This window comes from Helicoverpa armigera, chromosome 17 (assembly GCF_030705265.1).
Source record: "Helicoverpa armigera isolate CAAS_96S chromosome 17, ASM3070526v1, whole genome shotgun sequence".
NCBI classification, from domain to species: Eukaryota; Metazoa; Arthropoda; class Insecta; order Lepidoptera; family Noctuidae; genus Helicoverpa; species Helicoverpa armigera.
The window spans coordinates 6,945,254-6,956,640 of record NC_087136.1 but is presented as its reverse complement, the minus strand read 5'-3'; the positions used below and the strand labels follow the sequence as shown (position 1 = coordinate 6,956,640).

The window sequence follows — 11,387 nt, the reverse complement described above, 5'->3', positions numbered from 1 at the left end:
TAGGATTTTTTATCAAATTATCATTTCTAAATAATAAAATTACAAAACCATTTTGTCGCTTACGACTTTTAGTTATAAGCTAGCGCGCGTATTGTTATCCTCGCCCCGCTCAGACGCTCCGACCTCTTTTGGCGCCTTAGATGCGCGTGCCGGTTATGGAATTATTGTTGACCACTTCCTCGCCTTAATCACCAACCCGCATTGAGCAACCGTGGTGATTAATGCTCAATCCTTCTCCGTGTGAGAGGAGGCCTGTGCCCAGCAGTGGGACGATTAAAAGGCTGGCTGTAACTGTATGTATAAGCGGTCTACATCCCTCGTTGTTAGATAGAGGCCAAAAAATGGGAATTTTGGGATCGTTTACCGGGTCAAGCTGAAAGCGTAAAGTGGGTGTAAGAAACTTTCATAAAGCTGCCTGAAGCCTGGAATTGATTATTGGTACATTGATTGCCCTGTGCTGCAGAATAGTTTCCATGATTTAATTTGATTTAGACGCCATCGCAATATTTGAGCTGGACTTTATTGACTTCAGCAGCCATGGAAGCGCAAAAGCTACATATCTAAAACAAAACGGCCATAACCATACCATAGCCAATATCATTCTGTGAACGAATGACAGATATTTCATTCATTCGATGGTGACTTTCGCTTTTTCATTTCGTATTTGTGAATTTCCTCCCGAATAATCAATTTGTGATTGACTCGCGTTGACTGAACAGTGCTTTTTGTTTGTTATTAATAAGTTAGAACTTGTCTTGTAATTTCTGTTAAGTATTAAACTGGTAAGTGTACCTTTGCTTTCGATACGTTTTAATCAAACTCCTTTTGATATACTGCGTCCTGTTGACGTTGTCAATGCACTATGCACTTCTATAACATAAAATTCAAAACTCGAGTGACGACGCCATTTTGTGATCGCGAACTTTCTTTGTTCTTTGTCCTAGTTCGGTAGCTTCTCATAACAGACACTTCAACCAAATTCATAGTTTTATCGTCCTCAAATAGCTTTCCTCGATTGTTACAGATATCATAATGCAGATTTTTGTGAAAACCTTGACGGGTAAAACTATCACTCTTGAAGTTGAGCCATCCGACACTATTGAAAATGTAAAAGCCAAAATTCAAGACAAAGAAGGCATTCCCCCAGATCAGCAGCGACTGATCTTCGCTGGAAAGCAGTTAGAAGACGGTCGCACACTGTCTGACTACAACATCCAAAAAGAATCTACGCTCCACCTTGTTCTGCGTCTCCGTGGTGGTATGCAGATTTTCGTTAAAACGCTTACTGGTAAGACAATTACCCTCGAAGTCGAGCCTTCAGATACTATCGAGAATGTTAAGGCTAAAATCCAAGACAAAGAAGGTATCCCACCAGACCAGCAAAGGTTGATCTTTGCCGGCAAGCAGCTGGAAGATGGGCGCACCCTCTCTGACTACAACATTCAAAAGGAATCCACCCTTCACCTGGTCCTGCGTCTGCGAGGTGGTATGCAGATTTTCGTGAAGACCCTCACTGGTAAAACTATCACCCTTGAAGTTGAGCCTTCTGACACTATAGAGAATGTAAAGGCCAAGATCCAGGACAAGGAGGGAATTCCCCCAGACCAGCAGCGTCTTATCTTCGCCGGTAAGCAGCTGGAAGATGGGCGTACCCTTTCCGACTATAACATTCAGAAGGAATCTACCCTTCACTTGGTTTTGCGTCTGCGTGGTGGTATGCAGATTTTCGTGAAGACCCTCACTGGCAAAACCATCACCTTAGAAGTTGAACCATCTGATACCATTGAAAATGTTAAGGCCAAGATCCAAGACAAGGAAGGAATTCCCCCAGACCAGCAGCGTCTTATCTTTGCCGGCAAGCAGCTTGAAGATGGGCACCCTTTCTGATTACAACATCCAGAAAGAATCTACCCTTCACTTGGTCTTGCGTCTGCGAGGTGGTATGCAGATTTTCGTGAAGACCCTCACTGGTAAAACTATCACCCTTGAAGTGGAGCCTTCTGACACTATTGAGAATGTAAAGGCCAAGATCCAGGACAAGGAGGGTATTCCCCCAGACCAGCAGCGTCTTATCTTTGCCGGCAAGCAGCTTGAAGATGGGCGCACTCTTTCTGACTACAACATCCAGAAAGAGTCTACGTTGCATTTGGTTTTCGTCTACGAGGTGGTATGCAGATTTTCGTGAAGACCTTGACTGGAAAAACTATCACCCTCGAAGTCGAGCCTTCTGATACCATCGAAAATGTTAAGGCCAAGATCCAAGACAAGGAAGGAATTCCCCCAGACCAGCAGCGTCTAATCTTCGCTGGCAAACAGCTAGAAGATGGGCGTACCCTTTCTGACTACAACATTCAGAAAGAGTCTACTTTGCATTTAGTTTTGCGTCTGCGTGGTGGTATGCAGATTTTCGTGAAGACCCTCACTGGTAAAACTATCACCCTTGAGGTGGAGCCTTCCGATACCATTGAAAATGTTAAGGCTAAAATCCAAGACAAGGAAGGAATTCCCCCTGACCAGCAAAGGTTGATCTTTGCCGGCAAGCAGCTGGAAGATGGGCGCACCCTCTCTGACTACAACATTCAAAAGGAATCCACCCTTCACCTGGTCCTGCGTCTGCGAGGTGGTATGCAGATTTTCGTGAAGACCCTCACTGGTAAAACTATCACCCTTGAAGTTGAGCCTTCTGACACTATAGAGAATGTAAAGGCCAAGATCCAGGACAAGGAGGGAATTCCCCCAGACCAGCAGCGTCTTATCTTCGCCGGTAAGCAGCTGGAAGATGGGCGTACCCTTTCCGACTATAACATTCAGAAGGAATCTACCCTTCACTTGGTTTTGCGTCTGCGTGGTGGTATGCAGATTTTCGTGAAGACCCTCACTGGCAAAACCATCACCTTAGAAGTTGAACCATCTGATACCATTGAAAATGTTAAGGCCAAGATCCAAGACAAGGAAGGAATTCCCCCAGACCAGCAGCGTCTTATCTTTGCCGGCAAGCAGCTTGAAGATGGGCGCACCCTTTCTGATTACAACATCCAGAAAGAATCTACCCTTCACTTGGTCTTGCGTCTGCGAGGTGGTATGCAGATTTTCGTGAAGACCCTCACTGGTAAAACTATCACCCTTGAAGTGGAGCCTTCTGACACTATTGAGAATGTAAAGGCCAAGATCCAGGACAAGGAGGGTATTCCCCCAGACCAGCAGCGTCTTATCTTTGCCGGCAAGCAGCTTGAAGATGGACGCACTCTTTCTGACTACAACATCCAGAAAGAGTCTACGTTGCATTTGGTTTTGCGTCTACGAGGTGGTATGCAGATTTTCGTGAAGACCTTGACTGGAAAAACTATCACCCTCGAAGTCGAGCCTTCTGATACCATCGAAAATGTTAAGGCCAAGATCCAAGACAAGGAAGGAATTCCCCCAGACCAGCAGCGTCTAATCTTCGCTGGCAAACAGCTAGAAGATGGGCGTACCCTTTCTGACTACAACATTCAGAAAGAGTCTACTTTGCATTTAGTTTTGCGTCTGCGTGGTGGTATGCAGATTTTCGTGAAGACCCTCACTGGTAAAACTATCACCCTTGAGGTGGAGCCTTCTGATACCATTGAAAATGTTAAGGCTAAAATCCAAGACAAGGAAGGAATTCCCCCTGACCAGCAGCGTCTTATCTTTGCTGGCAAGCAGCTTGAAGATGGACGCACTCTTTCCGACTATAACATTCAGAAGGAATCTACCCTTCACCTGGTCCTGCGTCTGCGAGGTGGTATGCAGATTTTCGTGAAGACATTGACTGGAAAAACCATCACTCTTGAAGTTGAGCCTTCTGACACTATTGAGAATGTAAAGGCCAAGATCCAGGACAAGGAGGGAATTCCCCCAGACCAGCAGCGTCTTATCTTTGCCGGCAAGCAGCTTGAAGACGGGCGCACCCTCTCTGACTACAACATTCAAAAGGAATCCACCCTTCACCTGGTCCTGCGTCTGCGAGGTGGTATGCAGATTTTCGTGAAGACATTGACTGGAAAAACCATCACTCTTGAAGTTGAGCCTTCTGACACTATTGAGAATGTAAAGGCCAAGATCCAGGACAAGGAGGGAATTCCCCCAGACCAGCAGCGTCTTATCTTTGCCGGCAAGCAGCTTGAAGACGGGCGCACCCTCTCTGACTACAACATTCAAAAGGAATCCACCCTTCACCTGGTCCTGCGTCTGCGAGGTGGTATGCAGATTTTCGTGAAGACATTGACTGGAAAAACCATCACTCTTGAAGTTGAGCCTTCTGACACTATTGAGAATGTAAAGGCCAAGATCCAGGACAAGGAGGGAATTCCCCCAGACCAGCAGCGTCTTATCTTTGCCGGCAAGCAGCTTGAAGATGGGCGCACCCTTTCTGATTACAACATCCAGAAAGAATCTACCCTTCACTTGGTCTTGCGTCTGCGAGGTGGTATGCAGATATTCGTGAAGACCCTCACTGGTAAAACTATCACCCTTGAAGTGGAGCCTTCTGACACTATTGAGAATGTAAAGGCCAAGATCCAGGACAAGGAGGGAATTCCCCCAGACCAGCAGCGTCTTATCTTCGCTGGCAAGCAGCTGGAAGATGGACGCACCCTTTCTGACTACAACATCCAGAAAGAGTCGACTCTGCACTTGGTACTCCGTCTGCGTGGTGGCAACTAATGCATATCCTACAGCATACAGTAATGCCTATAACATTCAATTTAACATTTCAATATTCTAACCATTCCAGAACAGTATCTAATTGCAAACTTTTTGATTGAATAATATATCTTTCTCTGCTCATAAATGTTGTTTTTACTTATTGCACCTTATTTTGCACACAAAAGAGAGAGGCTTTTGAGCCTTGCCCGTCGCATCTAAATCCGAAGAAACTGTTTTCTATAAAGGATGATTGTAACTAGCTTCTGCACGCAGTTATACGAGTCTCAAAGGAACTACTTCCATCACTCATTAAATCCTTAACAAATTTCATCTCAATCGATTCAGCCGTTTTTGAATGCGAGCGCAAGTTTTACCTTCGCATTTTATATTGGTAGGTATTTGGTTTTAGGAATCACATTTGCTCGCGTCTCCGATGGCGCAATATAGTGCATGAAGGCTACACGCGCTAATTGGCAGAAAGGTAACCTCCGATAAAACAATTACATAAAATTGCTAGGTGCCAACAAATTAAAATTGTATTTTTAGAAACTGATGTAGGTATATTAATGTTCGCTGCGGAAAAGGGTACCTAAATATTTGGATACATCTTTATGATTACCTACTAGCTGTTTCACCCGCGTCCCGAGGGAACTTCTTCCTGTAACCGGACAACATATAGGTAGTCTATGTTAGGCACATGGGGGATAGTTCAGCTTTCTAAAGTGAAGGAGTTTTTCAAATCGGTTGTAGTTTCGAGGCCATTGGGGTGCAAACAATAAATGTTTCCTCTTTATAATATGTATGTATTAGCACAGATTAGGTACTAAATAGTGGTATTAGTAGATACGTGTGGAGTGTCTTAAATGCTTGATCAAAACAGCAGAATACGTTTGATCTGTGCATAGATAGTGTTCGGCATATTGATCGATATAAAATAATGAATAATTGTGCTTATTACTTATCGTGTGTTTGTTTTGTCACCTTATGTATTTGGTGCAACAGGGACACCCCAATTGTAGACCAATAGGTACCCTACATTTAACATTAATGAAAGTGGGTGAGTAACCTTGGGTAGAATATAGCAAAAAACATCTTTACACAGCATTATTGCAACATTACTTTTATCTAACATTAGATCTCTTCGCTAGAGTGATCGTTTTAAAAGGGAACTAGGTACCTTGGGATCTGGCAAAAAATAAAACAAAATTAAGTGTTTAATTGTTAACATTTTATTAGGAGGCGAAAACGAGCAATAAGTTTTGGGATAAATTTGAATACAAATCAATAATATTTGCATTACATCTCGTAAATCGTCAAGTTTAAATCTATGAAATTACAGTATTTTAAGATTACAGTAACATGAACAAGAATAATACACCATAACAGACGTAGGTACTCGTATCAACAGCAAAATATTTTGGGAGCCAATATAATGATAGTGATATCCGACACGTATGTAAATATACTTTGGTATGCTAACAAATCACCTTGCAAGATAATGTTACTGGTTATTCAGAAACTACACACGAGTATATTAAATGTAATTACCAGAGTAACTTTTAATTCATTCTATAAATTGTTGGGATCAAAATTGTGAAGAAACAACGAGTATCATTATCATACAAACTAATGATTCGACATACATAACAAGTGAAGCAACACTGAACCAACACAGTTTAGGGCAACTACAAAATAACTGTTCGGTAAAATAGCCCCTTACCAAGCATTGCTCTGAGTCTGTTCTCCTGATGTATCTTCATCCATTGAAGATGCATATTTTTATTGATGTTCAATTCAAAAAAGCATGCATGTTTAGGACAGCTAGCCATGGCTACAAACATGTTTACGAGCAGAAAATAAAATGTGATATCTGCAATACAATACCCACTTTGTAAAATTCGGGGCAAAAGCAATATGTATTCAGGCAGTGACTCGAGTTCTGCGTCATGTAAACATGTTTGGGCTCAATTGGAATAGCGATGGTTCGTTTGGTAAAGAGGCTCGTTTATCGAACAAAGAAAGATATCTGCATTTCTCATATTCATCATTCACACATTCTCAAGCTAGTAGAATTTATACACATTTAAAACAACAACAGTCTAATTCCGTTTTATAGGATAGTTTTAAGATCGTACTGCATTCGATTAAATGGTATGTATCTATGTATTGAGAAAGTCATAGAGGTGTAGCATGGATGACCGACGAACCAGCATGCCGTAACACCTCACATTAAACATTGAAACATGACATCCTCATAACATTGATGAATATATTTATTTACTCAAAATACTTATATTAAGAGACACTTGAAGATAGAACAATTATTTATGAACTTACATACAACTAACATTAGATCTAGGTATTGTCTTTTGTATGCCAGAAATGTGATACAATGGGGTCCGTTTACGACAATAATGATGCGATGAATTTATTATAAATTACTTATGTTCAATATTACTGCAACATCAATATCGGACAAAGTGAATAATATGACGATTTAAGATCTTAGCTCTCAAGTGCATTAATTAAAGTACATTTAACATTACTATTGAATGGAGGCCATGTACAATTACTAATTTCGATATTTTTGGTATCATCATACACATTTAAACATAGTTTAAAATAGGTATCTTACATAATGTAATGACTAAAGGAGTTATTATGCGAAATGTCGAAAAATTAAACAGGGTACTGATGTAAAATAAAACAATGTAAATATAAAAAAAGAATACATGGTAGGACACCGCACCAACAGCATGATATATATAGTTATCACAATTACATTATATATATTTTTAGCTTGCCAATAATACATCAAACATCGAAACGCCATAGATTCCTGGCAATAATTCAACAACTCTTACGACTCCGTCCCTCATATTCTCACATTCATTGTATAATATACGATACATTGTATACTTCCTTCATTCAGTTAAATAATTACCCGCAAACATACAACTATAAAATCTAATCGCATGACGTGTTAACTAGTTTCATATAATAGTCCTAATAAATACTATAATATCCCGCTCCTGTGCTTTTACTTTACAGTACAAATAAAAATAATGAACTAAATAAAGTAATATACGTCAAAGGAGAATACTATACATAGGGATATGCACCTTAAAAAAAATAGATGCACGATATTTAACTAATATATAAGTAGACGTTAGTTTAAAAATATAACTTTACAGATTTTTTGCTGCGCAGAGAGCCTACGGCAACCTTGTATTACGATTGACATTGACGTATCACTTTGCTTAAAATTATCAATCTCACTTATCGTATCCACACCGATAAACTTGAGCTGTATGTATTTGGAATGCAACGTTGTAGTGTGGCTCACTTGCCTATGACAATACGTACAGCAGCCTCCCTACTTGTGTGGACAGTACTCCATACTCCAGCTATTATCAATCAATCAATATGATTCCTTGTCTCTAGAGCTTTGCAAAGGTACTCCGATTGATGTTGGTATATTTGGCGTATGTCACTTTTAAAACTAAACATACCTAATAGATTAAAATAACGGCAATTTACTCCAAACTCATTACTAATTTAATAAATCGTCATGAAGTAAAATGGCAACATGATTACAATGATTTCTATTACAATAATTTTTATTATTAAATAATTACTTATTTTGGCAATAAATGCAAACAGTAGGTAGGTACAATATAAAATAATTCATACGTAAAATTCGTAGCATTATCTCCTTGAGATTAGATTAGATGGTTACATCTAGAAAGTCAATTCATAAACATTCAATTTTATTTCTATATTTTTTTAAAGTTTGGAAGATTGATAACATTTTGAGTATTTAATATTTCGAAAGACATGATGAAATATTATCAATGAAATTCTGCTACGACAAAACTATGACACAACTGTAAAATACACCGGAAGACAAGTTTGAACCGATAGAAAGAGGTACATAATTCATCAAATTATTCGGCGTAATAAATGGGGGTATAACTATAAACAGCTTGCCATTGAGCTTTTGACACAATAATAGATTCAAATCTACGTAATACTGCGTAACTTGACATCGTAACGAATGAGTAAGAAGTGTAACACAACGTTTACATAAGGTGGGACCGGTTCGGCTGTGGTGTTCAACTTGAGATTCCACGCGGGTTCTATATAATCTCGCGTCGTATAAATGCATCGGTTCTCGTCACGGTAAAGTTGTGTTACATCAGCAGGGGAATGAATGAATACGTTGGTGGTTACTTGTGAGGCGGTGCTTACATGTTGGGTAGGGGGACGGTGACTTGCACGTAGCTGATCGGGAAGTACCCGGTCTTGCCGTTGACCGAGCCCTCGAACCAGTTGTCATCAACTTTGTTGATCAGCGTGATCACGTCGTTCTCCTGTTACAAAAAAAAGATACACATTTAAAATTAGGATATTCCTCAGAATGAAAGCCTTAGAGATTTTTTGGTAATTGTTTGTATAGTTACCTTAAATCCTAGTTCCCCTTGGTTCTCCGGCTCGAAGTCATAGAGAGCAGTGCAGCAGGGCGTCTTGTTGGCAACCACGGGGGTTCGCGCGGGCGACTTAACCGGCGACGGCAATGGAGACGCTGAGGGGACAATCCATTTTAGCACAAATACGCATATTTGTATGCACTTCAGACTTTCACCACACGCCAGTTAAACGTAAAACGAGTGAGCAATTGCATTAATCAATTATTTTAATAAAATATTAGTGTTCGATTTGCATTATGCTACTCGAGATTTTAAGTTTAGCTGGAGTGTGCCAAAAGACTCGTGCCCAAAGATTACGCGATATTTTATTTATTGATGGTCGTTAACTTTGAATGACTTTCTATTTCTGCTACCAAGATTCACGTTTACATTCTTTCAATTGGTTAAACTATGAAAGTAGCCAAATAAAATATAACGTATTCTTTGAAACTTCAAGCCAAAATACAACCATCAGCATCAAATATGTCTAAACTTTATGAGATACATAATACCTAAGCTAACTACCATGTATGATATATCAATTCTTGGAATCTTCATGGAATATTTTTTTATATTTCAAACTTTGATGCTGAAGGGTGCATTTCCATCACTAGCTGGTAGATACTACGTGTTCAAGATAAATGTCAAGTGTAATATTCTAACAAAAACATTATTCTACAAATTAATGTGAGTTCACAGTGCCTCGTAGTATCTACCGAATAATCTAAATGCCTATTGAAAACTGCAAACAATGTTCATGAGAGTATGGTAAGTCGACTTTCTTTCACACTATGATGATTTTTTTGATTATTACATGATATGATTATATGGCTATGCTGATTATACAGTATTGAAAGCACTAGCATGCCATCTTGTCACATACAAATGATCACTACTTAAACGTCACACGTGTGTATGATTGTATGATTTTGACATGCACAACTTCATATTCAGATAAAAACTTCGAGCTTTTTCTGAACATTGAACAGTACAGTTTTAGCCAAGTTTTGGACAGTCACAAAAGTGGAGACTTCACAAAACGCCACACAAGTTTAAAGCAACACGGAACAAGCATTTGGTAATTATTCGCTTAAAAGCAAAATCACAATCTACTCTACGTCTGTGTATTTTGTTTAACTGTGTACAAATTCTGAGTACAGTCAGCGTACGGTCTTAAAGAATAGGAAAATATTTTTATAAAACTACTACTCGAATTATTTTCACTACACGATTTTGTATGTGTTTGGTGATGTGTGAGATTGCATTAACAGTTTTAGTTAAATAAAAGCAGAATTCGTTTAATGTATTGCGGTTACTGTGTACTAGAACTAATAAGATGAAAAAAAATGATTTTTTTTTTTGAGAACACACTAAAGTCCCGTGCTCTAAAATAAACTATGACTGCATAAATTGGAACAGAAAAATAACTATAGAACCGTTATGAAAAGCCCGATTAAAACAGAAAAAAAAACTTTAGTAGGTACAATCAGGCAAAAAAACCAAGGATGCAATCTCTGTGTTGTGTTCGCGTGTTACCATTGGTTGAGCGCGACGGGTTGCCCGATCCCGGGAACAGTTCCAGGTTCGACGGCGGCTTGTGCTCGGGGGAGCCGGCGTGGGAGCCAGCTTCGCAACGTGAACAAACCATATGTACTTGTATACCCGTCAAAGATATTGCGAAAACCCGGAGGTAATCAAATCACTAATGGTAAACTTTATTTGAATATATAACTAAATAAATAAAATTTTGACTAAAAAATATTTTCATATAAGGTGTTATTTATAGTCCGCGATGTGCATGTCAATTCGTCTGTAAAGGACTGAACATCGAACATCTTCAGAAATAAAGAAGAGACATCAAAATATTGACTACTCGAAGAAACAGGAAGAAAGAACATACCATATTTGTTTTCCTACCAGAGACTAAACATACATAATATCAGAAATAGAAAGAGACATTTATTATTAACTATCAGAGGAGACAATTATATTCTGCAATTGGTGTTACCAGTAATCTAAAATTGCCAGCATTAAAAAGTGAAATTCACTTTATTTCACACCATCGCAAAGTTAAAAAAAAAATGTTTATTATTTTACTAGACCTCTGCAATGTTACTGGCAACACAAATTACAGAATCACACATAATAATTTGAGTAAAAAATCCTAACTTAAAATAGGATGAGGGATTTGGGAGTAGGATTTTCGGCAACCTGTAAGAAAAGTTGTCAATAATCTTCCCACGCCCGTGAGTG

At 39.2% G+C, this 11,387-nt stretch overlaps 2 protein-coding genes across 7 annotated transcripts in view; one reads left to right on the top strand and one right to left on the bottom strand.

Moving 5' to 3' along the window:
- The first annotated feature begins 622 nt into the window (after positions 1–622).
- On the top strand, positions 623–4,810 carry LOC110384286 (polyubiquitin-C). The gene is given in 4 exon segments (XM_021345506.3): positions 623–782; positions 1,025–1,874; positions 1,876–2,150; positions 2,153–4,810. Coding segments are annotated over 3 exon segments (3,648 nt in total). The 5' UTR covers positions 623–782; positions 1,025–1,032; the 3' UTR covers positions 4,684–4,810.
- Positions 4,811–5,871: 1,061 nt separating this feature from the next.
- The window catches only part of LOC110384287 (endophilin-A), a 38,657-nt gene continuing 33,141 nt past the window's right edge, over positions 5,872–11,387 (bottom strand). For 5 of the 6 annotated variants that reach the window (XM_064038944.1, XM_064038949.1, XM_064038946.1 and 2 more), the window contains 2 exons: positions 9,129–9,250; positions 5,872–9,038 (listed from right to left, as the gene is read on the bottom strand). In XM_064038944.1, coding sequence (XP_063895014.1) covers positions 8,913–9,038; positions 9,129–9,250 — 248 coding nt within the window. In that variant the 3' untranslated portion in view covers positions 5,872–8,912. Of the gene's footprint in view, positions 9,039–9,128; positions 9,251–10,670; positions 10,761–11,387 lie in introns of all 6 variants that reach the window. The other variant, XM_064038948.1, reaches the window with a different exon arrangement.